At 41.3% G+C, this 27,521-nt stretch overlaps 1 protein-coding gene across 1 annotated transcript in view; it reads left to right on the top strand.

The window, feature by feature from the left end:
* Window positions 1-27,521, top strand: part of LOC114308365 (uncharacterized) — a 267,419-nt gene that overhangs the window by 203,628 nt on the left and 36,270 nt on the right. Inside the window, exons 10-16 of the mRNA XM_082918621.1 lie at window positions 455-538; window positions 716-778; window positions 5,536-5,780; window positions 5,875-6,000; window positions 6,103-6,290; window positions 25,811-25,933; window positions 27,040-27,100. Of these exons, the coding sequence (XP_082774747.1) occupies window positions 455-538; window positions 716-778; window positions 5,536-5,780; window positions 5,875-6,000; window positions 6,103-6,290; window positions 25,811-25,933; window positions 27,040-27,100 (890 nt within the window). The remainder of the gene's footprint in view (window positions 1-454; window positions 539-715; window positions 779-5,535; window positions 5,781-5,874; window positions 6,001-6,102; window positions 6,291-25,810; window positions 25,934-27,039; window positions 27,101-27,521) is intronic.

Genomic DNA, 27,521 nt, shown 5'->3' with positions numbered 1-27,521 from the left:
ATTGTTTACTTAATATTCTTGTTCACTCTAGCATGCATAGATCAATGTATATCAAGGTACTATGCCCATATGATTTTTGAAAAGAAGTATAGTCCAATGGGATTGATTTTTAAAAGGTAGTATAGTCCAATGGGATTAATTATTTAGTATTGTGGAAGTATCACCTTAACATGTTGAAATATATATATATTGATTGAAAATTTTTATTATAAAATCAATATGAGTACTAGTAATGGGGTGAATGGAGCCAATCTAATCCACCTTTATTAGTTGGATGGGAGACAATGGTGGACCTAAACATTTTCTTTTATATAACTTTATTGTTTGAGAGTACCACATATATGGAAGCCCAGGACTATTAAATAACAAAAATTGAAATGACCAATGACAAATGGCAATGAACAGAAAAATAAATATAAAACCATAAATTCAAATGTTGATTTTTCTTCTTGAGGGAGGCCAATTTTACAAGGTTGTGCAGCACAAAAGCCATGTTAGTGGTGAATAACAATTTTCCAGGACCAGTGATTCGTGTTCATAAAGGGGACAACAATGATTCATCCCACTAAAAACATCACCACTAATAGCACTAATGCATTAAAAAAGTAAAAGAAAAAAAAATACAACTCCAAGACCAAAACATCACATCATTAATGGCGGGACCCACTGCCACCTAATTAGTGGGAGCACTAATTAGTGCTCCCAAGCATTTTTCTAAAGGAGATACATTATATGTCAATGTTTACAATCAAGGAATTTTCGGTGTCACTAGTCACTGGTTCTCTCTCTCTCTCTCTTTCTCATTCATGTTGATTTCATTAATACACTCCATCGATTCAAAATTTGAATGTCTCCAAGGTTGTTCGACAAGGAATTTGAATAAATATTTTTTTCTAGTTGAATTTTTAAAAAATGTCATTTTATTTACATTTTAGATTTATTTAGCTTAGAATGCCTTAAAGATTATTAAAATAAAAAAATGGACCACGATTAGTAAAAATCTTGTTTGAGTCGAATTGACAGAGATAGATCGACAGACAAAACTAAAGCCTTGTTTGGTTTAACTCTTAAAATACAATTTTTTTTAAAAAACTTCCAAAATTTTGTTTGATTTCAAAAAATTTTCAAATCACTTTCTTTCTCTTACATATCAATCAATCACTTTTTCTTTCTCCTCTCTCCTTCTTAATCACTTTTTCTCTCACACGCATCTATTCAACTATAACAATATATCAAATCATCTCAAACTCCCATACTTCAAAATTATTTCCAAAATATACAACCAAACAAACCAAAAAAATTTCTAAATTCTTTCCCCAAGATTTTTTTTTTGAAAATTTATCTCCCAAAACCAAACCAAACACATCCTAAATTTTCACAAAACAATAACAGATCAAGCAATGGTTGAGTTCTATGCCTTGAAAGGGTCAGGACTTCTTTGGAGGCAATAAACAAAGAAGACTGAAAACAAATGAACTGAATTGATATTAATCAAATGAATTTGACACTTATCACAAGTTATATATGAACTAGACCAAGAATAAAACACTAGGAAGAACACCAATCGACAGAAGCAAATTATCGCTAGAACTACTCCTAACAATGCCAATGGCTATGGATACTCCTAATTGCTGTAAGCAACTCCTAGAATATCACAGATTGAGATTTGTAAATGAGGTTGAATGTCCTTTATTAATTGAAGTCTCAACTCTTACACTCATTGGCCACCACTTGCATGTCAGCTCTTGTTTACCTCATTATCTTCCTTGATTTATGCTCCATTTAACCACCATTCCTGTATAATAGAGCTGCTTTGCAAGTCATGCGCCTATGACTTTGCGTGACTCTCAATTTCAGTATGTGCCCTTTATCCTTCAGTCTTCACAACAGCTACATTTACTTGGTTCATCTCTGGTCAACTTAAGCCACATTAGAACCTTATCAAGCCACGTCAGCATTCCCCGTCAACACGCCAAGTGTTTTTTTTTTTTTTTCAATTTTAGTCCTTTCTAATTTAAATTTCAAGATTGTCTAGTCTAATACTATACCCTAAAATAATAAAAAATGAATAAAATAAAATTGACAAATGTTTTAATAAAGTTTGCTAAAGATGGGGAAAAAAGTTAAACCAAAAAAATTGCTAAAAATATTGCCAAATTTATTTGACCTTTCTCATTGAAATGTTATGCCTAGAATGTCACGTGTAGAAATAAATTTTAAAAAAAGTACACGAAGATCAACTTATCACTCAAATTCATCCTCCTTAAGTATGATCCGTACCACTTAAAATTAAAATTTACCATATATTTATTTTTATTTATATACATATTGTAACTTATTACAGTGATTTGTAGTTGGACAAAAGAGGCCTTCATGACTTGTGACCGTTGGCAACTTGTCCTATCCACCTTATAAAAATGGTTATGTTAGTATCTTTATTCATATTAAACTGTGGAGGAATTTTTGGAGGAAAAAAAAAAAAAAACTGTATAGGAATATAAATAATTCATCAGTTACAGAAACTTAAAAACTTGGAAAATGAAAAATTCAAGTGAGAAAGATGGACAAAGTATGTAATAAGTATGCAATCTTTTTATTGCTCTTATTCCTAGCAAAGTATCTTCTTTTATTGCTCTTATTCCTAAGTGTGATAATCCTTGTAGCCTCAATGAGTACAAACCTATCAGTCTTATTGGCTCCATGTACAAGATTCTAGCCAAGGTACTTTCTAATAGGCTGAAGTCAGCTATTCCTTCTATTATTAGCCCTACCCAGTCAGCTTTTTTAGGGGAGAGATTCATCCTTGATCGGGTTGTAGCAAACGAGGTGTTGGATTGGTGGCGGTGTAAAAAGAAGAGAGGTGTGATTATTAAAATCGATTTTGAAAAAGCGTATGATTGTGTAAATTGGAGCTTCTTGCTTAATTTGATGGAGAGTTTTGAATTTGGTCACAAATGGAGGAGTTGGATTCATAGCTGAGTTACTAATGCTAGAATTTCTGTCTTAGTTAATGGCAGCCCTACAAATGAGTTTATTGCTGAGCGGGGTCTGAGACAAGGGGATCCTCTCTCTCCCTTTCTATTTAATTTGGTTGTGGAGGGTCTTAATATTTTGATCTTGAGGGCTAGAGAGTTGGGTCTCTTTAATGGGGTTGTTGTTGGGAATGATTTGGTTAAGGTTTCACACCTTCAATTTGCGGACGACACCATCTTATTTTGTGAGGCCAATCTAGAGAAAATTCTTTGCATTAAAAGATTGCTAAGATGTTTTGAAATTGTGTCTTGCCTCAAGATTAATTATAGCAAAAGTATGGTTATTGGAGTTGGTGTAGATGAGGTCAGTCTGGACCAATATGCTGATATTCTCAATTGCTCTAAAGGTGTGCTTCCTATTTCTTTTTTGGGTCTTCCTCCGGGTGTTAGTCCTAGACTCAAAAATACTTGGGCTCCTGTCGTTAGGAAGTTCAAAGTTAAGCTTGCCAGCTGGAAGAGAAGGCACCTGTCTTTTGGTGGAAGGTTATCTTTGATCAAATCTGTGTTGGGCAATCTTCCCGTTTATTATTTATCTTTGTTCAAGTTACCTGAAGGTGCTACTAAAGAACTTGATAGAATTCAGGCTTCCTTTTTATGGGGGGGGGTTCTGATCTTAAGAAAAAGGTTCATTTGGTGAAGTGGTCTGAAGTTACTAAAGAATTGAGAAATGGTGGTCTTGGTATTAGAAGGATTAGAGATGTGAATCTGTGTCTTCTGGCTAAGTGGTGGTGGAGGTTTGGGTGTGTGGAGAAGGCTTTGTGGAAAGAAATTATCTGCAGCAAATACAAGTTTGATCCAAAATCTTGGTTGCCTTCAACTGATTCCCAGATTAGTGGTTCTAGAGTTTGGTCTGACATTCTATCAGCAGTTGTTTCTAAGCCTATCTTCTTTGATTTTCTTCACTCTCATATTAGAATTGAAGTAGGAGATGGGATTAGGTGCTCTTTTTGGAATGACTCATGGACTAGGGCCGGTTGTTTAAAGTTGGCTTTCCCTAGACTTTTTATGTTCTCACAGGATAAAGAGGCATCTGTCTCTGTTATTTTGAGAAGGAGGTCTTCTCCTAATGGGTGGGTGTTTAACTTCAGAAGAAGACTCTATTCCTGGGAATCTGTAGATCTCTCTAATCTTATTTTATTGCTCAATTCTGGCCCAGTGTTAAGATTTGGTGTAGAGGACAAATTGGTGTGGACTTTTGGTGCCTCAGAGGTTTACTCAGTGAAATTAGCTTATGAATGGATTTCCTGCACTAACAGATCGAGTGTTCTAGTGCCTAGTTTGCTTTGGAAGGGCATCTTTCCACCTAAAATGCAATTCATTTGTTGGCTGGCATGGAGAGGCAGACTCAAAACTTCTGTGCTTCTTCAAAATATTGGAGCTCTTGATCCCAGTGGTCCCTCTCTTTTTGTAACTCCTGTGCTAAAGATGTGTGTCATGTTCTTCTTCACTGTCAATTTGCTTGGCGAATCTGGTCTGACTTGGTAAAATGGTGGAGTTTGGTGTGGGTTGTGCCTGATAATGTATCTCAGCTTTTGGATTGGTGGAGTGGCTTTAAATTTAAGAAAGTGCTTCAGAGTATGTGGGATGCACTGCCATCTGTGGTTATGTGGTTTGTGTGGAAGGCTAGGAATGAGATCAGATTTGCTGGTTCTGGGGCTAACTGGTGTGAAGTTTGTGAGTCCATCAAGTTACACATTGCCTTTTTGGTGAAATATCACAATAAAGGGGTGAATTGCTCAATCAATGATCTGTTGTATAATTTGGATTCCATTAGGGGGTTTTGAATTGTGGCTTTGCTACTGCTGTCTGGTGGGTGCCAGTGTTGTTGCTGTGTTGGTTTGCTGGGGTATGTTGGGGTGATCACTTCAGTGCCCATTAGTTGATTGTTGCTAGCTATGCTGGTGTGTGGCTCTGTACAGTTGCTTTGCTTCTAAGCTGATGGCATGTGTGTGGTTCTGCTTCTGCTGGTGCTGCTGGTGTATGGTTTTGCTTCAGCTGTTCTGTGGCATTCTGTGGGGTGATCTATTGCTTGTTTCTGCCTTGCTGGTGAGTGGCTCTGGTCTAGTGTGTGGCTCTGTTGAGTTGCTTTGCTGCTGTTGTTGTGTGCTGCTAGTGTGTGGCTCTGTGTTGCTCCTGTGTTGGTTGGGGTGTAGCTGTTGGCATGCGTTCGGGTGATTTTAGTGTGTCCTTTAGTTGCGGTTTGCTTCTGCTGTTTTTAGTTCCCTAATCTCTAAAGGCATGTGTTGGGGTGATTTTTGTGTATCCTTTAGTTGGATCTGCTTCTACTGTTGTGTGTTGATGTGTCTTTCTTTTGCTGGTTGAACTCTTATCAACTAGCCCTTGGCTTGTGTTAGCTCTCTTTTGGGTGGCTTTTTTGTGCCATCCTTGTTTTTTTTCTTTATTGATGTAAGTTGTAAGGTTTCCTCCTTGGTTCTTATTCAATAAAGTTCTTTTCGCTGATAAAAAAAAAAAGTATGTAACATGTGACAATCAACAATAACAGGCATGGAGTGAAACAACCAAGAAATCCATGGTCAGATGGACCAGAATATATTACACAGTGTGCTATTGAACCTGGAAGAAACTTCACCTATGAGGTTATATTTTCCGATGAGGAAGGAACTCTTTGGTGGCATGCTCATAGTGATTGGGCAAGAAATAGCATCCACGGTGCCATCGTCATATATCCTGCACCTGGAACTACTTATCCATTTCCTATGCCCGATGACGAAGAAATTATCATACTTGGTACTTACTTTGACATGTGAACGTATTCATATTGTGTCCGTGCCCATACTACTTAGGCAATATATATCAGCTTACTATCTAACTGTATTTATAGGGTCATGGTATAAGGGAGACTTGAACCTACTACTTATGGAAGATATCATTCTCGGTGGACCCTTAGCAGATTCAAACGTTCATCTCATCAACGGCCAACCAGGAGATTTTTGCAATTGCTCTAAAGGTACTGCGTATACGTGCATCTCTATCTGTGCCCATTACAATTTGAACTATGTGTGTTTATGTGTGTATATATATGGCCTACCAATATCCATACATGTTGCAGAATCAACGAACCGGTGGATGATTGATTATGGCAAGACTTATATGCTTCGCATAATCAGTGCAATGATGAACGCTGATGTGTTGTTTGCAATTGCTGATCACAACCTCACAATTGTTGGCATGGATGGAAATTACCTAAAACCCACAGTGGCCTCTTATGTTGTGATATCCCCTGGACAAACCATGAATGTTTTACTTAGAGCAAACCAACCTTTGGGACACTATTACATGGCCACTAGAGAATATGATAGTAGCGTACCTGTAGACACTCCATTTTTGACCGACCTTAAGACTCAGACGTCACCGACTGAGCCCTCGGTGATGTTTCATGTTGTGCTCGTTCTAAGGTTGCGGAGTCTTGGCTGCGAGCCTTGCCTCCAGATTTCGAGGCTGTTTTGTGCTTTGCCTCGGTTTGCGAATCAGATTCTGTTTTCTCTGTTTTCTCTTTCCGAAGGGAGGGAGAGGTCTCGTAGACCATCTCTCAATGGCCATAGGCTATGTTTCGTGGTCGTAGGCCATTTTTCCCGTTTGGAGCCCAGTTTTTGGTTTTCCGAGCCGTCGACCATGTGTCTCGGTTCGGGACCGCTTAACAACCTCCGTTTGCTCCAATTTTTGGCACACACCTTATTTCCTCCCTTTAGAGGGACACTGTGGCCCGGGAGACCACCTTCATGGTCATACGCCACTTTCGGTGCCTAACAGCCTGTTTTCGGGGTCTCGGACTGCGCGTTTTGGCCCCCGAACCTTCGTTTTGCATCCGTTTTGGTCCATTTTTGGTAGAGACCCTATTTTCACTGTTAGGAAGGTGGTAGGATGGTGGGAGGCCACCTTTTCCCCTGAAAAACCAGTTTTCTCATTTTCTCTTTCCAAAAGTCGATTTTTCTGATAAAAAACTGGTTTTTCTCATTTTTGAGGCACATTTTCTGGCTTTTCATACCACCATTGTGTTGTGCTCATCTGGGAGGCCACCAATATGGGTAGGCCGGCCAGAAATTCATCTTGCCCCTTTTGAACCTTGCTTAAAAGCTGGTTTTTCTCTCTCCTAGGTCACTTTTCTGGTTTTTCACCACAGGACTGTGTTCTACTCATCTGGAAGGCCACCTTTCTGGGTAGGCCGGCCAGCAATTTTGCTTGACCCCTTTTGACCCCTGGTCGGCTGACCAGGGGGAGTGGCCAGCCGGCCACCTCAGCTGGTCGGCCAGCTTTCTGCTTTTTGCTCTTCTCAAATACAACACAGTTGTGCCAACTGTGAAGCACTTGACCCACTGTCCGAGATTTTGAGTCTTTTGTTGACCTTTTTAAGTTGGTTTTGACCCTCTTGCTTAGCTTCTGAGGGAAACTTGACTCTTTTGTCAAGCTTCTCGAGGAAGCTTGACCCTTTTGGTCTAGCTTCCTCAAGAAGCTTGACCCTTTTTGGTTAAGCTTCTTTGAGAAGCTTTGAACCCCTCTTGAGGCTTCTCCAAGAAGCCTTATCCCTTCTCATCTATATAACCAACCCTCCATCTCATTTTGCAAGGGTTAGAAAAATTTGGCCAAGGCATATGCACTCCACCCTTCATAGCCTTCTTCTCCAAAGCTCCAAACCCTAATTTTTTTGGCCATTTACACTAAACCTCTAAGCCTACCACCTCCACCATCCATTCCAGCACCTTGGAACTCATTTTCAGAGGTTCAAAGCTCACTTTCTTGGTCCAAGGTTGGCTGCATTGCTGTGCTACAAGGGTAAGTCCTCACTTCCCCCATTTTTGCATTATTTTGCTCTATACCTTAGCTCCATTTGCAAGCATTTTCGAGCCTTGGTGTAAACTTAAAATAGTCTTATTTTGAGCTCCTCTTCATGTTTGTTTAAAGGCACCTTGCTGTTTGAGGTCATCTATTTTCCCTTATCCTCTATCTCTCTTTTAGGACTTTTTTTGCATCGTATTTTAGGCTTACTTGTGAACATTTTCGAGATTTGTCATAAACTGGAAAAATCCTCATTTTGAGCCCCTCTTCAAGTTTTATTAAGGGAGTTTTTCTGTTTGGGGTCATCTTCCCCTATGCATGCTTCATCTCTTCATGATTAAGGCTATGCATTAGAGCACTTGCATTGGCCATGCTTTGGCCTCTTAGCCACTGAAATCCAGTGAATTTTTAGTATCTTAGATGCATTTTTTAGGGCCAAAATTAGAGGGGGGTGACCCCTCTCTCCTTGTCTTGTTTGGTGGTCTTTTGGGCCTTCCAAAGGGACCCTATTTTGCATGCATTGAAGTCTTGTTTCAGGCCTGATTCTGTGAGTTTTAAGGTCTGTCTAAGCTCTTTCAATAGCCCATTTTGCCATATTTTATGTCTAGGATGCATGTATACAGCAACCCCATTCAAGGCCTTTCAAAGGGGCCTTTCTTTGCATGTTTCCCAGACCCATTTCAGAGCCAATTTGGTGAGTTTTAGGGCTGTCATATTTAATTTCCAAAGTTGGTTTTTCCATGCTAAGTGTTTATCTTGTATGTGCTTAACAACCCCTTGCAAAGCCCTCCAAAGAAGCCCCTCATTTTTGCATGCATTGGCTGTATTTCAGTGATTATTTGGGCATATTTTGGCATGTTTTATTCACTGTTTTTGGTTGGTTTGATGAGTTCTCATTTTCTTCATATACATGCCATGTAAACCAAGCTTGCTAGCCAATATTGCATGCTATTTTAGTCCATCATGTTAGCATCTTTTGGCCATGCTCTAAACTAGAAATGTGCATTTTTTGGGACTGCCTTGGCTCTATCTTTTGACTTCATGATCAAATAGTGCTTGCTTTGTATACTTGTGGTTCAATACATGTGCCTAGTTTTGAGTTTCGGGGCTTATTTCATGCACCGGGTGCCATATTTCCATGTTTCGGGATCATTTAGCATCATGTTTCAGTGCTGGAAATTACATGTTTGTATGCCATCTTTCATCCCTTGCCACGCTTTGGTAGAGTAACATTTTATGTTTTAGGTTCGGTTCTCGGTATACGTGCACGTGTGCACGTATTTCGGTTGTCTCTTTTCCATCATATGGCCACTAATGCGAGTGTGGCTGAGGTCCACTCATATTGGTGTAAGTCCATCGTGCATTGTGTATGCCATTTCAATCCATAGCATTGCGTATGCTAGGTTGCATCTTAGAGCATTGTGTATGACATGTTACATCGCGCACATTGTGTATGCCATTTTAGTACAGAGCATTGCGTATGCTAGGTTGCATATTAGTCACGTTGTGCATGCCATTCCATTTGCATGGTGCTTGGAATAGGGTTTAGTCCAAGCATAGGAGGCGAGGGGCGTTTCGTACTCCAAGTGATGAAACGTGCCTCGATTCCCGGTCCCAGACATTTTTGATTATCTATGATAGAATTGTTGGCTTCATATGTTCATACCTGCATTCATGTCATATTAAAACGTGCAATTCGGTCTCTCGGCCATCATGCATCGAGATGCATGATTGGTGGCTCGAGAACCGAGGGCCACACTCCCTAGAGCTTGTGCAAGGACGAGGAGGAGTGGTCGCGCACACATATGTTGAAAATACATTGCTTTCTCTCTTTCTTGCCTTTGTTACAGAAAAACCAGAGTCCAAGAGCAGAAAGTGGTCGGCCGATCAGGTTTTCTGGTAGGCCAACCACCTTTTTTGGTTTTCACCATAAGGGGTGGTCGGCAGGTGTTTCCCAAGCCAAGAACTGGTCGGCAGCCTTCTCTAGGTGAAGTTTCAGCCTCCTGGAGCTTTGTGTAAGTTTCTGAAATCAGCTGCAAACAATGGCGGGACAAGGCATCGCGATGGAATTTATCGACAAAGCGCATCGAGCATGCATGCATTCATTGTCATCCAAAACAGAGCCGGGGCAGTCCATTTGCATGCCACTTTATAGCTTACTTAGCTAATTTGTTAATTAGTTAGTGGTTGTGTAATAATTAGCTCTAATTTGTTATTCATTTCGGACTGTATTATTTATTCGGACCCTCCGAGTGATGACACAATTGTAATAAGTGTGCGTGCGTGTGATGTATATCTTCCAACCCCACGTCTTTCTCCTTTTTATTTACCTGCTTATGATGGTTAGATTAGGGCATGTTTCAATTAGCATACTTGTGCTTGCATGTTTGCATCATTCATCTGTGTTGCATGCACTGGGCTCGGCGCATCATACTAACTGCATTCGTATTTCAATTCCGAGTTGAATACTTGTTAGTTGTAGTATTTCACATGCCATCTTTAGAATAGCCGAGCCTACTATAGTTGCATTTCGCATGTGTTGCATTAAGCATTTCTGTATATCTAGGATCATGCAGGATTTCTAACATAGCTTTTGTTTTGGCTTGGAGTACTCGGTAAGTTTTATGCTTTAGCATCCTTGCATGCGTGTGAGTGACTGCCATGATTGCATGCTTACCATGAGGCTATGTGCTTATATGATATAACTGCCTGAATACCTGTGGGTGAAGGTTGGGTTATTTGAATTGGAACAATTCATTAATTATGAGTTTTAAGCCCAGTAGATAGTGGCAAAATCATGTTTTCTAAGCCCATTCGAGGGTGGCAAATCCACGTCTTAGCCTACTTGCGGGTAGGACCATCAAACCATTTTCAAAACAAACATGAGATGCTTTGTTCCAATTCAGGTGACCCAGTCTATACTTGTATGTTGTGCGCATCACATAGTAATCTAGGCTAATAACCGGATTAAGAACGCATAATGTTTTCAAAACTAGATATCATGGTTAGTAGAGGCCGATCTTTGATCGGGCAAGTGGGGGTGCTCACGAAGTGACCTTCCCCAATCGTACCCAAGTTCCCGAGCCAAGGCAACTTTGGTGGTGACGGACATGTGGCCTTAGGCAACGAGTCAGGGTTTCCTAAATTTTCCAAAATAAAATATTTAGATGGCGACTCTGTATTTGGCAAAGCAGTCCATGTTTGGCACTTCTTTCAAAAAATTTGTTTTCAAAAACGATTTGCCAGATTTTGACTCTTTGATGATTTCATCGGTCTTGCATTGCACTCTGCGAGATTAGATACAGGACCGTGACATTGAATCCTGAACTATAGTGAGCCCATACGAACAAAACGGGGGATTTCCTCCCGGGACATTCGGGGACGTCCACAGTTTCTGATGACTCTGTTGGGGACTTAGAGAACTTGACTCGAACTCATGATATCTTGTTTTCATTACACTTATGTGTTTCTTTGCATTGCATGTGCATTGGTGCGCCTAGGACCCCGTGTTTGCCATCTGCTATTCCTGAACGGTTTGCCGAAGGCTGCGTGCCATAAGGCTGACTGGTTACAAGCTCTGCCAATATGGGAACACAAACCCTGATTTTACCGGGGCACCCTTTTGACCATTCGACCTAGTGCATATTCAGAATCCATAGTGACCATTCCAAGCTAGGACAGGTTGCTTACCCGATAGGCTGTTTGAAACCGCTGCGTGCGTAGTGAAACCCTAGCTCCTGACAAAATAGGACAAGGAAACCCTATCCCAACATAGGGGTGTTTTGGCTCTCACTTGCTTATTATGTGCTTTTGGAGTGCGTCTCTACAGGAATGCATGTATCAGTTTGCGAGTTCGGGCATCAAGCATGTGGGCATCAGTATTTGGGGAATTAGTTTTACCTGAGGGTATCAGTTTACAGACAGAATTTTAGGCAGAATTCAGTAGAAAGCACAGTCATTCAGCTATGTGTATACCTGTTCTGGTGAAATCAAGCGGAGATGCTGCCTGTTTTCTCTTTTGCTAGGTAGTCCTGGAATCATAGCTTCAGAAGGTTCCAATATCCCCCGGGTACATTGGACTAGTGCTGATAGACTTTGTCTAGTCAGAGACCCAGTTCAGAGTAGCCAGTGTTTTCCTTTGCTAAGGCAAGGCAGAGAAGGGTCAGTCAAGGCTCACCGATTCATCTAATCCGTCAGTCACCAGTCACATCATCAGTAAACCGTGATGGCATAGGGTTCGGAAGAATTTGTGGCCGTGATAGCAGCGTTAAATTAGGGAACTGCCATGCAGGCCGAGACCAGTATTGAAGCGCAGCGCCCATCTGGGGCATCTACCTCACATCCATCTTTGGGACCCCAGCCGAACTTTGACCCACTTCCCCCAGCTGAAGATTTGCAAGGTGTAGATCCTCGAAAAGGGTTGGCTCAAGCCCGAGTTTTCAGACCCCTGGTGCAGCCTAATGAGAGGCTTTATCCCCTTGATGTTAATGAGCTCGATCTGACCGCAGCGAAAATTACAGACCTTGAGAAGCAATTCAAAAAGGTACATGGCCTTAACTTCATTCCCGACATTGAGGATGGGTACACCGAGGTTGCCGTACGACTCCCAGACAGATTCAAAATGCCACATATTGACCTTTTCAACGGGTCTGGAGATCCTATGGTACATATTCGGCTTTTCTTGGATATCCTAAAGCCGATGGGTCTGACTAAGCCACAAAAACTCTCTCTGTATGGAAGAACCCTGTCGGGTGTAGCAACCACTTGGTATGCTAAATTGGAGGATACAGTGAAGCAAAACTGGGAAGAACTGGCTGAGGCCTTTGTCGATCAATATTCCTACAATACCCAAGTGGAAATGACCATCCAAGAGCTTGAAGCAACTCGCCAAAACCCAACAGAGCCTTTCGTGGAATTCGTTGTGAGGTGGAGAGCAAAGGCAGCACAAATGACAGATCGTCGCCCTTCTGAGAGGGATCAAGTACAGATGATGGTGCGAAAGCTCGAGCATGATATGTTGCAAAAGTTGATAGTCGTTCCGCTATTCACTTTCAAAAGTTTGCATGAACTGGGGGTTCAGATCGAGAATGCGTTCAACAGTGGGATCATTCCCAGAACAAGTGAAGCGACAAGGAGGGTGATTTCAGGGAGCGCCAATGCTGGTAGTAGCGCTATTCCCAAACCCGCAAAAATCAATACAGTCGCCACAGCCAACCCTTTTGCCAATCCAAGCCTACAAACCGCCAGCCCAGCCCGAGCTCAGGGCAGAACTTTCACCCCTCTCTATATGAGTCTGACTAGCGCACTAAAAGTCTTGATGGAAAGAGGGTATCTCAAACCCCTCGATCCTCAACCTCTGCCTGACCCACTCCCAGCCAGACATAACCCCTCAAAGTACTGTGTGTACCATCAGCAGCGCAGTCATGGCACCGACCGTTGCTACTGCCTTCGTCACGAGGTCCAAAATCTCATCGACAACCGGACAATAGCTCTACCTTTAGACCCCAATGACCAAGTACCTCATCCACATCTCAATCTAATCCATACACTGGCCGTCCCTTACGACCCCAGCATATACATCACCCCAGTCCATCTACCCAAGCTTGAGGTGTTTATCCCAGAAAGCATGGACTTATGCATGATGGATGCATCTGAACCCCAATCATCTCAAACCTGTGAGCCCACCACTTCTGAGTTGATGAGAATGATCGAAGATCTTCAGAGAACTGTGGCAGACTTAGTCTTTGGAATTTTGGCTCCATCATCGACCACATCACAGGCTAGAAGTTTCAATCCAAAAGGCTCCTTAATCTTGGAGCAAGCTGCAACTGAAAAGGGCCAACCTGAAGCCATCTCAGATCTAGGTGTTGGCATGTCGACAACAACTGGGCTCCGCTCGGATATAGCGACCCGATCCTTTGATAAAGTGGAGGCCAGTAGTAAGAACAAGGTAGGGGTAGACATTGATCCCCATGAACATCTCATGTGGGCTGTTGAGGCTTTGAAATCCGAAGGACTGAACAAACAGCAAGTGATTGCAGTTGTTGCAAAGGCTGTGGATGACACTTTCACTACTCAAGTTGGGGGCAGCCTGAATCAAAGGGAAAACCGGGAGAAGGGCCGTCATACCAGAGACGATCCTGTTAGCTCAAATCCTCCACTCGGAAGAGATCAGCAAGCCAGGCTAGCACCTGCCAATCTCTTTTCTGGTGCGCCCAGCAAAAATCCACAAACCTTGAAGTACCAACCCCGAGAAGCTCTCCAAATCCTTGTCGGACAAGGCCATCTCAAACCCCTTGAGCCTCGGCCTCTCCCGAACCCTCTTCCGGCTACACATGATGCTACCCAGTACTGCGCGTACCATCAGCAAACTGGCCATACTACCGACAATTGTTTTCATCTTCGCCACGAAGTACACGATCTGTTTGACAACGGGGTTGTCCTCCCGCCATGCTCTGCAAAGTCTATTGGCACTGGATCAATGAACTTGGGGGATAATGTGAGTATGTGATCAGGGGATGAACCACCTGCAGGCGGCGCTCGATTAACTTCAGACGTGAGAATAGCACGCACTGTTCTGAGCAATATGCAAACACCAATTTTTGTGCTTTCTAACTTAGGTATTGAGTCAGTCTTGTTGTTTTGTATAGAGTCAGTCTTTTTGTTTTGGGTCTGTCTTGTTGTATCGAGTCAGTCCTGTTTTGTTGGAGTCGGGTGATTTCAGGGGTGTTACCTCGGACATCACTTGCTTGTTTTGTGTTTGTCTTTTCGTTTTCTTTTGAGTCTGTTTCTGCCTTGGAGCCAGTTGTGCCAACAGATTCTAATTGAAATAGCAGTGATTTTCGCACTCTTGTGTTTGTTTCTGCTGTGTGCTAGTTGTGTCAAGATTTGAATGAAACGGCAGTGCATTCCACCTGCTCTCTTGTGCCTTGAAATTATTGCATTGACCTAAGTTTTTCAAAACTTTTTTTGAACACTGCGGTGAAAACGAAGAGGAAGGAATTCCTCGGGTTTTATGAAAATTTGATCAATTGAGAGAAAGAGAGGCATGCTAAGCCCTTAATGAATGAAATCATGCTTGTTAGTGTGAGTATTGGGAAGGATCCTGGCTTGATCCAGATTGGTTCTACACTGTCTTCAGCGCGAGCGACTGGTTGCTTTCTTAAAAGATTTCAAAAAAAGGTTTTGCGCGGTCCTGCGAAGACCTGTGTGGAATCTCTCTTGAGATTGTACAGCCTAGGATCGCTTTCAGCCTCGAGACTCCACCCCTCTTGATTTCAAAACTTGAACTTGGATTTAGAATGTTCAACGGTCAACTACAATGTAAGGCCTGTGTGGCCGGATCAAAAGCAGCCCGTGAAGTAACGGCGACAAAGTCAGATCAAGAAGCTTGCGAACCTAGATCAGGAGCACCCCTCGAACTAGAGGCAAAAGAATTTCAAATGTGCTCGAAGAGTCAAAGATGAAGATCAGCAAGAATGCCAAATCTCAGACGGAAGAAAAGAAGAAAGTATTGGTAAAGGACAACCGAGTTCCTATCCACAACACTAGGGGCAAATTCAGCCCCCCATTAGATGGACTCCTACATCATCAGCGAACAGCAACCATTCTCCTGGATTCAGATGGCTTCGAGATCTCAAACCATTCCATATGGACAAAATTTACGCTTTTACCCTTGAGAGGCTCGCTGGGCCGAAAACCCGGAAGGGCGACCCAGGCAAAAATTAGAGCAAAAAAAGAAGGAAAAGGACAAAAAAAAAATGCAAAAAAAAAAATGAATGAAGAAAATGCAAAAAATGAAGAAAAAATTGAATTGAAAAAAAGAAGAAAAGAAAAGAAATAAAAAAATTGGAAAGAAAAGAAAAACAGAGCTCGCAAGGTTGAAAACCCGGAAGGGCGGCCTTGGCAAAAGTTAGAGCCCAAAATGAGAGGTTAATACCTGAGTGTACCTTAAGTCCTGAACTACATATGGCTTGATTCCCATGTTTGGGATACGTAGGCAACTTCATCTTGAAGTCCAGCCACAAACACTTCGAATTCGATTATGTCCATGTGATGGTTCTGGTCATCTTTGTCTTCTCTGTATCCGAGAATTTGGTTGCGTTTGTCACTCTGAGGACTGACTACAATGTGCTGCGGTGCCATTCAAACAAGGGGCAACTTTCCGTTGCCATTCAATGCGCTGCGGTGCTATTCAAACAAGGGGCAACTTTTCGTTGCCATGCAATGTCCTTCAGACAAGGGGTAATTTTCCATTGCCTCCGATCCAAGGTCGTGCATCTCAAGAGTAGGTTGTGTGCTCGTTGAGCAGTGGCCACTTGCGAAAACAATTTTTGAGAAATTTTATTGAGGTTGACTAATCTCTCAAAAATTATTCCACTTTTTCCAAAACTGGACCATTTCTTGGACCAAAAAAGGGAAAATTTTCAGTGCTCATAACCTAACTTGCATGATTTTTAAATCAAAAATCGAACAAGTATGTTAATCTAACTCTCATACTGGTCAAAATTGTTTTAGTAGAAAGTAAAAACAAAAAAATGGTCAAAATAATGAACTAGGGGCACAGTTGAGTCAGGCTTCCTGTCTTTCCCCCATTGTCAATGCATCTGCCAGAAAGGGCACTCTACCTGCTAGAAAAGGGCACCACTGAAGCTGACCGCAAAAGGGCAGAAAGCTCTCACATCCTCCAAGCAACGAGGTATCAAGCCAAGTGCGAAGCACGAACCGGAATGGGACAAGATATTCCACTCCCTTATCTGGACAGATTTGATCACGTCCAAACTCCTTGACAGAGCATCGTCAACCGATGTCAGCTGCAGATTTGCTACACACCCAGTTGTAGCACAGCCTCTCTGAGGGAGAAACTCATTGTTGTGAACAAGAAAGAGAATCTAGCAGAATGCTAGGGGCAAGAGCCCGCAACTTCTTGTTTGTCCATCAACCACCCAGGGGAGGGATAAAAAATGAGAGATTGAAGAATAGAGAGATATGCGCTGAAAGAAAAAGTGAGGAAAAGGGTTTTGTGAGAAAAGTCGAGCCTGAGGACCGAATGATGTGAGAATCACAAATGAGAGAGGGTGGGAAACAATACCCAGAGAAACAGGCTCCCTGTGCACGTCTAAGTGTCGTGTCATTTTGTTTTATCTCGATTCTTGTCTTGAGTCATTTTTGAGTGTCTGTGTTTGTGTTTAGGTCATCTTACCTTGTCTTTCTCTTTGTTGATTGAGTCGTGGTGTGCTGTGTTCAGTCGTAGGCTCAATACCCGATCGAGAACTCATCTCTCAATTTCAAAAAATAAAAATCGTTTTGTGCTCAGAGTGCTGTGCCATTCTGCACATTTATGCAAAACAAGATTCTTTCTTTCATAAACCGCAAGGTTCAACCCAGGTCATGTGAGAACAGTAGAACAAGGACCTATCTAAAGCTATATAGGTTCCGGACTGCAAAGCAAAAGAAAAGAGGGAAAATTTGGAGCATCTTAGTCTGTTTCAACTTCGGCAAATTCCGCGACTGCACTCCAGGTGCACCTTCTCAAGCCTCGCCATTTCTCTAGAGTATGAGTGTATCTCGACCCCAAGTGTAAGCCTGCTTCAAGTCAGAATGGCAGTCCAAGCAGCACCCGAGGGTTTCACATGCAGATGTTATCTCTCGCCAATATAAACAGGGTGTCCCCTTTTGAGCTGAGCGTATTGCCAAGTCCTCCGAAAGGTAAATCGGAGGCACCAGAATACATGTTTGATGCCCTTCCATTGCATAGAATGTGCACTTTCATATACATTTCTGTTACATGCGTGCCGCGCATCGTTATGATTCATGCATAGAATATGCTGGCTTTTGATTCTGCATAGAATATGCTTTCAATATTGCATAGAATATGCTCCTGTTTCTTGCATAGAAAATGCTTGTATCTTTTGCATAGAAAATGCACTCTTCCAAACTTGCATAGAAAATGAACCTCATTTGCATAGAACATGCATTCACTCGCACTGTCTTGTGCACTTACACTTTGTATCTCACTAGCACTGTCTTGTGCATCTTGTGGTTGTATCTCACTCGCACTATTTTGTGCATTGCATATCAATCGCGCTGTTTAGCGTATCGCACTGTCTTGTGCATTTCAAAATCAATTGCGCTGTTTAGTGTATCGCACTTTCTTGTGCGTTTCAAAATCAATCGTGCTGTTTAGCGTATCGCACTGTCTTGTGCATTTCAAAATCAATCGCGCTGTTTAGCGTATCGCACTTTCTTGTGCATTTCAAAATCAATCGCGCTGTTTAGCATATCACACTTTCTTGTGCATTTCAAATCAATCGCGCTGTTTAGCGTATCGCATTGTCTTGTGCATTTCAAAATCAATCGCGCTATTTGGCGTATCGTACTTTCTTGTGCATTTCAAATCAATCGCGATGTTTAGCATATCGTACTTTCTTGTGCATTTCAAATCAATCGCGCTGTTTAGCATATCGCACTGTCTTGTGCATTTCAAAATCAATCGCGCTGTTTAGCGTATCGCACTTTCTTGTGCATTTCAAATCAATCGCGCTGTTTAGCGTATCGCACTGTCTTGTGCATTTCAAAATCACTCGCACTGTTTAGCGCATCGCACTGTCTTGTGCATTTCAAATCACTCGCGCTTTCTTGCGCATCGCACTATTTTGTGCAGTTTATCACTTGCGCTTTCTTGCGCATCGCACTGTTTTGTACAGTATATCACTCGCGCTCTCTTGCGCATCGCCCTATTTTGTGCAATTTACACTCGCGCTCTCTTGCGCATCGCACTATCTTGTGCATTTCATTACATGCTCTCTCTCATCTTGTATAAAAAATGCTTGTAGCATTTGTCAGTGCATTGCGTCGCACTGTTTTGTGCACCTTACTTGCATTTTGCATGCATTCTATCACGCTTTCTTGCCACCTAACCTGTACTTGTTAGTACGTTGCATCGCACTGTTTCGTGCATCTTCTTAGCATTGTTTTGTGCATTCACTCTTCACTCGTACTTTCTTGTGCACTCTCCGGTGTAGGAGACCTTAAATCCTCTAAAGGTGCAATTCCTTTGGTGTTTGTCGTGCCCGAACGACTTCCGGTGGTCTGGTATAGCCACCTGCCTGTGTTTGCGGTGAGTTCCTAGGGGACCAGCTGAGACGGTGGAAACTAGAGTTCGAATGGCTCTTGCCTAGAACGCAAAGGTTCGAGATTTCCGAGACTAAAGTCTGGTTTAAATACCCAGGGGTGTATCCTCGTCTTGAAATCTGTATGGCAGCCCCATAGATTGAGATAGCGTCTGTATGCACCTCAATTCTAGATACTGAACCAACCTAGTCTGTCACCCTGTTGGAGAATAGGGAAAGCTGCGGCCACAACCAGAGAGAAAAGTAGTACCTGCAGTTTAACCAAGAAGAAGGGGAAGGTCCCCAGCAGCATGAGGTAGGTCATTGCCAATTGCCCCTGTAAGGTACCTTCTCTTTCTAGCTATTACATTGGCATTGTTTCATTACATTGCATTGCATAAATTCTGAATTTTCAAACCGGTTTCGCATAGCGTATAAGTCCAATTTTCAAATCGGCTTCGCGTAGCATATAAGTCCAATTGTCGAAATCTTCCTGCATATCGTTTTGCATTTTGCCCCCACCTGCGGGCATGCTTGCGGGCACATCTTTGCTTATCTCGCTTATTTGTCTGAGTCTTCTGCCTTGTCAAAAATGGGTCGTCTCTGGGCTTTCACATTCACTCCCGTCACGTATGACTTCCGAGTTCTGTCAAAGAGGGGCAACTATAGACACCCCATTTTTGACCGACCTTAAGACTCAGATGTCACTGACTGAGCGCTCGGTGATGTTGCATGTTGTGCTCGTTCTGAGGTTGCGGAGTCTCGGCTGCGAGCCTTACCTCCGGATTTCGAGGCTCTTTTGTGCTTTGCCTCGGTTTGCGAATCGGGTCCTGTTTTCTCTATTTTCTCTTCTTGAAAGGAGGGAGAGGTCTCGTAGACCATCTCTCAGTGGCCATAGGCTACGTTTCGTGGTCGTAGGCCATTTTTTCCGTTTGGAGCCCAGTTTTCGGTTTTCCGAGCCGTCGGTCGTGTGCCTCGGTTCGGGGCCGCTTAACTACCTCCGTTTGCTCCGATTTTTGCCACACACCTTATTTCCTCCCTTTAAAGGGACACTGTGGCCCGGGAGACCACCTTCATGGTCATACGCCACTTTTGGTGCCTAACAGCCTGTTTTCGGGGTCTCAGACTACGCGTTTTGGCCCCCGAACCTTCGTTTTGCATCCGTTTTGGTCCATTTTTGGTAGAGACCCTATTTTCACTGTTAGGAAGGTGGTAGGATGGTGGGAGGCCACCTTTTCCCCTGAAAAACCAGTTTTCTCATTTTCTCTTTCCAAAAGCCGATTTTTCTGATAAAAAGCTGGTTTTTCTCACTTTTGAGGCACATTTTCTGGCTTTTCATACCACCATTGTGTTGTGCTCATCTGGGAGGCCACAAATATGGGTAGGCCGGCCAGAAATTCATCTTGCCCGTTTTGAACCTTGCTTAAAAGCTGGTTTTTCTCTCTCCTAGGTCACTTTTCTGGTTTTTCACCACAGGGCTGTGTTCTACTCATCTGGAAGGCCACCTTTCTGGGTAGGCCGGCCAGTAATTTTGCTTGACCCCTTTTGACCCCTAGTCGGCTAACCAGGGGGAGTGGCCAGCCGGCCACCTCAGCTGGTCGGCCAGCTTTCTGCTTTTTGCTCTTCTCAAATGCAACACAGTTGTGCCAACTGTGAAGCAGTTGACCCACTGTCCGAGATTTTGAGTCTTTTGTTGACCTTTTTAAGTTGGTTTTGACCCTCTTGCTTAGCTTCTGAGGGAAACTTGACTCTTTTGTCAAGCTTCTTCAGGAAGCTTGACCCTTTTGGTCTAGCTTCCTCAAGAAGCTTGACCCCTTTTGGTTACGCTTCTTTGAGAAGCTTTGAACCCCTCTTGAGGCTTCTCCAAGAAGCCTTATTCCTTCTCCTCTATATAACCAACCCTCCATCTCATTCTGCAAGGGTTAGAAAAATTTGGCCAAGGCATATGCACTCCACCCTCCATAGCCTTCTTCTCCAAAACTCCAAACCCTAATTTTCTTGGCCATTTACACTACACCTCTAAGCCTAACACCTCCACCATCCATTCCAACACCTTGGAACTCATTTTTAGAGGTTCAAAGCTCACTTTCTTGGTCCAGGGTTGGCTGCATTGCTGTGCTACAAGGGTAAGTCCTCACTTCCCCCATTTTTGCATTATTTTGCTCTATACCTTAGCTCCATTTGAAAGAATTTTCAAGCCTTCGTATAAACTGAAAATAGTCTTATTTTGAGCTCCTCTTCATGTTTGTTTAAAGGCACTTTGCTGTTTGAGGTCATCTATTTCCCCTTATCCTCTATCCCTCTTTTAGGACTTTTTTTGCATCGTATTTCAGGCTTACTTGTGAACATTTTCGAGATTTGTCATAAACTAGAAAAGTTCTCATTTTGAGCCCCTTTTCAAGTTTTATTAATGGAATTTTTCTGTTTGGGGTCATCTTCCCCTATGCATGCTTCATCTCTTCATGATTAAGGTTATGCATTAGAGCACTTGCATTGGCCATGCTTTGGCCTCTTAGCCACTAAAATCCAGTGAATTTTCAGTATCTTAGATGTATTTTTGAGGGCCAAAATTAGAGGGGGGTGACCCCCTCTCTCATTGTCTTGTTTGGTGGTTTTTTGGGCCTTCCAAAGGGACCCTATTTTGCATGCATTGAAGTCTTGTTTCAGGACTCATTTTGTGAGTTTTAAGGTCTACCTAAGCTCTGTCAAGAGCCCATTTTGCCATATTTTATGTCTAGGATGCATGTATAGAGCAACCCCATTCAAGGCCTTTCAAAGGGGCCTTTCTTTGCATGTTTCCTAGACCCCATTTCAGAGCCAATTTGGTGAGTTTTAGGGCTGTCATATTTGATTTCTAGAGTTGGTTTTGTCAAGCTAAGTGTCTATCTTGTATGTGCTTAACAACCCCTTGCAAGGCCCTCCAAAGAAGCCCCTCATTTTTGCATGCATTGGCTGCATTTCAGTGATTATTTGGGCATATTTTGGCATGTGTTATTCAATGTTTTTGGCTGGTTTGATGAGTTCTCATTTGCTTCATATACATGCCATGTAAACCATGCTTGCTAGCCAATGTTGCATGCTATTTTAGTCCATCATGTTAGCATCTTTTGGCCATGCTCTAAACTAGAAATATGCATTTTTTGGGACTGCCTTGGCTCTGTCTTTTGACTTCATGTTCAAATAATGCTTGCTTTGTATACTTGTGGTTCAATATATGTGCCTAGTTTTGAGTTTCGGGGCTTATTTTGATGCACCGGGTGCCATATTTCCATGTTTCGGGATCATTTAGCATCAAGTTTTAGTGCTGGAAATTACATGTTTGTTTGCCATCTTCCATCCCTTGCCATGCTTTGGTAGAGTAGCATTTTATGTCTTAGGTTCAGTTCTCGGTATACGTGCACATGTGCACGCATTTCGGTTGTCTCTTTTCCATCATATGGCCACTGATGCGAGTGTGGCTGAGGTCCACTCATATTGGTGTAAGTCCATCGTGCATTGTGTATGCCATTTCAATCCATAGCATTGCGTATGCTAGGTTGCATCTTAGAGCATTGTGTATGCCATGTTACATCACGCACATTGTGTATGCCATTTTAGTACAGAGCATTGCGTATGCTAGGTTGCATATTAGTCACATTGTGCATGCCATTCCATTTGCATGGTGCTTGGAATAGGGTTTAGTCCAAGCATGGGAAGCGAGAGGCGTTTCGTACTCCAAGTGACGAAACGTGCCTCGATTCCCGGTCCCCGACGTTCTTGATTATCTATGATAGAATTGTTGGCTTCATATGTTCATACCTGCATTCATGTCATATTAAAACGTGTAATTTGGTCTCTCGGTCATCATGCATCGAGATGCGTGATTGGTGGCTCGAGAACCGAGGGCCACACTCCCTAGAGCTTGTGCAAGGATGGGGAGGAGTGGTCGCGCACACATATGTTGAAAATACATTGCTTTCTCTCTTTCTTGCCATTATTGCAGAAAAACCAGAGTCCAGGAGCAGAAAGTGGTCGGCCGATCAGGTTTTCTGGTAGGCCAACCACCTTTTTTGGTTTTCACCATAAGGGGTGGTCGGTAGGTGTTTCCCAAGCCAAGAGCTGGTCGGCAGCCTTCTCCAAGTGGAGTTTCAGCCTCCTGGAGCTTTGTGTAAGTTTCTAAAATCAACTGCAAACAATGGTGGGACAAGGCATCGCGATGGAATTTATCGACAAAGCGCATCGAGCATGCATGCATTCATTGTCATCCAAAACAGAGCCGGGGCAGTCCATTTGCATGCCACTTTATAGCTTACTTAGCTAATTTGTTAATTAGTTAGTGGTTGTGTAATAATTAGCTCTAATTCGTTATTCATTTCGGACTGTATTATTTATTCGGACCCTCCGAGTGTGGACACAATTGTAATAAGTGTGCGTACGTGTGATGTATGTCTTCCAACCCCACGTCTTTCTCCTTTTTATTTACCTGCTTATGATGGTTAGATTAGGGTATGTTTCAATTAGCATACTTATGCTTGCATGTTTGCATCATTCATCTGTTTTGCATGCACCGGGCTCGGCGCATCATACTAACTGCATTTGTATTTCAATTCCGAGTTGAATACTTGTTAGTTGTAGTATTTCACATGCCATCTTTAGAATAGCCGAGCCTATCTTAGTTGCATTTTGCATGTGTTGCATTAGGCATTTCTGTATAGTTAGGATCATGCATGGATTTCTAACATAGCTTTTGTTTTAGCTTGGAGTACTCGGTAAACGTTTATGCTTTAGCATCCTTGCATGTGTGGGAGTGACTGCCATGATAGCATGCTTACCATGAGGCTATGTGCTTATATGATATAACTGCCTGAATGCCTGTGGGTGAAGGTTGGGTTATTTGAATTGGAACAATTCATTAATTGTGAGTTTTAAGCCCACTAGATAGTAGCAAAATCATGTTTTCTAATCCCATCTGAGGGTGGCAAATCCACATCTTAGCCTACTTGCGGGTAGCACCATCAAACCATTTTCAAAACAAACATGAGATGCTTTGTTCCAATTCAAGCGACCCAGTCTATACTTGTATGCTGTGCGCATCACATAGTAATCTAGGCTAATAACCGGATTAAGAATGCATAATGTTTTCAAAACTAGATATCATGATTAGTAGAGGTCGATCTTTGATCGGGCGAGCGGGGGTGCTCACGAAGTGACCTTCCCCAATCGTACCCAAGTTCCCGAGCCGTGGCAACTTTGATGATGACGGACACGTGGCCTTAGGCAACGAGTCAGGGTTTCCTAAATTTCCCAAAATAAAATATTTAGGTGGCGACTCTGTATCTGGCAAAGCAGTCCATGTTTGGCACTTCTTTCAAAAAATCTGTTTTCAAAAACGATTTGCCGGATTTGGACTCTTTGATGATTTCATCGGTCTTGCATTGCACTCTGCGAGATTAGATACAGGACCGTGACATTGAGTCCTGAACTGTAGTGAGCCCATACGAACAAAACGGGGGATTTCCTCCCGGGACGTTCGGGGACGTCCACTGTACCAAGCAACACTGATTATGACAAAACAAACACTACAACAATTCTAGAGTACATAGGCAATTACACTCACTACAACAAAACTAACTATTTACGGCATCATGTTTACGACATGCATTAAATGCATGTCATAGTTAGTACATTCTACGACATTTTTTTTTTTTGTTGGGCAAGCCGTTAATGTTTTGTCAATAACAGCATACATACCATGTAAGTCGTTGATTCATATATTTATAGCGTGCAAAAGTATGCCGTAAAAAATGTATGTTTTTACGACTTACAAAAATATGTCGTAAAATATTTGCATTTAAGACGACATACATTTCATATTGTAAAATATTATAACTTTACACGGCATACAGTAACATGTCGTGAAAACTTCTGCAAAAAAAAAAAAAAATCAATCAGAATTTTTTTTATGGCATGCAAAAGCATGCCGTAAAAAATGTATATTTTCACGGCATACAAAAATATGTCATAAAATATTTGTACTTAAGATGACATACATTTTATGTCGTAAAATATTATAACTTTACACGGCATGCGTTAACATGTCGTGAAACCTTTTATTAAAAAAATTTCAATCCAATTTTTTGTTTTTTTTTTTTATTATTTCAAAAAGCTAACAATTTCCAACCAAACTTCTCACCTTAAGATTTTCCTAATTGAAGACAACATAAAAAATAATTTATGCATTATTTTATAATTTAATGTCTCTTTTAAGGGATAATAGCACCCAGTGGGATTTTGAAAAAAAAAAATTTACACATTCATGAAAACGTTTATAATTTTAATGATTAATATTTATATGGCTTCTCACTAATTTGTAATTATTATTTTTTTAAATTACCTTGATTTGATATTTTTTCTTCTTTTAATAATTTATTTATTTTTGATTTTTTAGATGTGCCTAATCTGAATACAACTAAAAAATAAAATATTTGTAAAAAAATAATAAAATATAATATATATGAAATGTATTAAATTTTATATTTTTTTGAATTTAGTGATTTTTTTTTAAAAAAATTAAAAAGTAAAACATTATTAAAATTAAAATAAAATATTTCTTTTAAGTATATATAAATTATTTGAATTTGAAAAGTAAAAAAAAAAATTATTCAAAATATTACAATAACTAACACAAAAAACTGAAAAACAATTTAGGCCTTGATTTGATCTCTCTCTCTCTCTCTCTCTCTCTCTCTCTCTCTCTCTTTCTCACTCACTCTCTGGTCTCGATCAATCTCTCTCTCTCTCTCTCTCTCTCTCTCTCTCTCTCAACCCTCTCTAAACCCTAATCTTTCTCAACCAATTGAATCAGCCTTCTCCAGTCTTGATTTGATCTTAAAGCGATTGGTGATTCATCTCAGATCCAATCTCAGAGCAATTGGCAATTTCGATTTTGAGATTTCGAAGCTCCACCGCCTCCACTATCTGCACCGGCGAGGGAAGCAAGGACCATCGTCTACTAAGGTGAGCACCACCGTCTCTCTCTCTCTCTCTCTCTCTCTCTCTCAATTTCGTATTCTCTTTCTCTCTCCCTCAAGCTATTCCCGTCGAGTTTGAGCAATTGGTTTTAGAATTCAGTTCGGTTTGATTGGTTCCTTTTATGTATGAACTGCTAGTCAAATTGCTTCAGAATAGTGCTTTGGTGGCCATTTGTGATATTTTCTCAGTAAAAAATTGGGAAATTTGGTACTCACATTTATCCTGATATAGAATTAACCTCTTTCGAATTTGTTACATAAATTTTCCTTATATCTCTGTGAGGTTGCAGTTTGATGTAGGGTGTCTTCAGCAACTGCTTTAAGAGGAATGGTTTTTTTGTATGAATGAGAATGATTCAAGTATCATATATGCTTGTGGATTTTACTTCAATTGGTGAAATAACAGTTTTATGGTAGCATTTATGTTACACTTAGAAAAAATACAGAAGCTGTGAAATGGTTCGTTGTTTTGTATATTTGTTTGTGTTGGAAGAAATCAAATCGCCAGATGTCAAAAATGAACATCTATCACGTTGGTTGTTAGAGTTGTACTAGTAGATCAATATGAAATCATATACTATCCCATCGGTATTGGTCAGCCAGTATGTTCTCAAAATGATAAGAGAGATCTATTGGTAGTTTGTCATTTTGAATAAAATAAAGGGGAAATACCAAAAACAAACACTTAGGTTTGACTCTTAAACCAATAATAACTCTGCTCTTTGGCTCTAATCTTCATCAATCTGTCTGGCTTATAATAGAAACAAAAGATATGTCTAACAAGTCTTATAATAGAAACAAAAATACAAAGGAAGCCATGTGCCATAACTCTTAAAAAGTTGACTTTACTTTTTGGCGACCTCATTATTAATTGAAAGAATTTGCAAGATTATATGATCAAATCTATGATAATAGAATCTTCAAGATACCACTATTACATTGCAGGATGCATAGAGTAATATGAGTTTCTGGTTTTTTTAAGATGTCTAGTTGTAAGATGTAAGTGAAATCATGAAGTGCAAAGAGCATCACTTTGTTTAAGTGTACCATAAGCAATTCTTCCCTATGAATAATTAGATTCAGCTTTTCTAGGCAGAAGTCAGGAAGCTGGTTGAGGATGATCACTTGCTAGAAGTAGTTCTTGTTGCTCTAGGTACTACAAAGCATTTTATTGCAGAACTTGAGGTGATGGTGAGAGTATGAAGAAGTAAACACAACTAAAAGAACAATTGATGGTTGGGAAGATGTCTCTAGTTTGTTTTTTTAACAAGAAACAAAAGATATTATATAAAATAACAACTTAGTACATAGTTGAAGTTTAGATACAAATCTTAATTGAGAAGCTTTGGACACATCCAATAACAAAAAGGGGCAAAAACATAGGTGCCGTATTTATTTTTATATCTAAGGATGTGTATTGAACTGCATATTTAGCTAGTGCATCGGCTGTGAAATTTGCTTCTCGATATATAAAATGAAGCTGTAATGCCTCAAACCCTTGTGCCAGAGCTAGGCTATCCAGAAGTAGAAGCTCCAACTTGTGATGATGAACCTGCTTCCTGCGAAAAGCATCA

The sequence above is a fragment of the Camellia sinensis genome, chromosome 3 (genome assembly GCF_055761805.1).
Source record: "Camellia sinensis isolate YWXY chromosome 3, ASM5576180v1, whole genome shotgun sequence".
NCBI lineage: Eukaryota > Viridiplantae > Streptophyta > Magnoliopsida > Ericales > Theaceae > Camellia > Camellia sinensis.
Note: the sequence above shows the minus strand (reverse complement) of the source record. Positions and strands in the feature narration are given on the sequence as shown.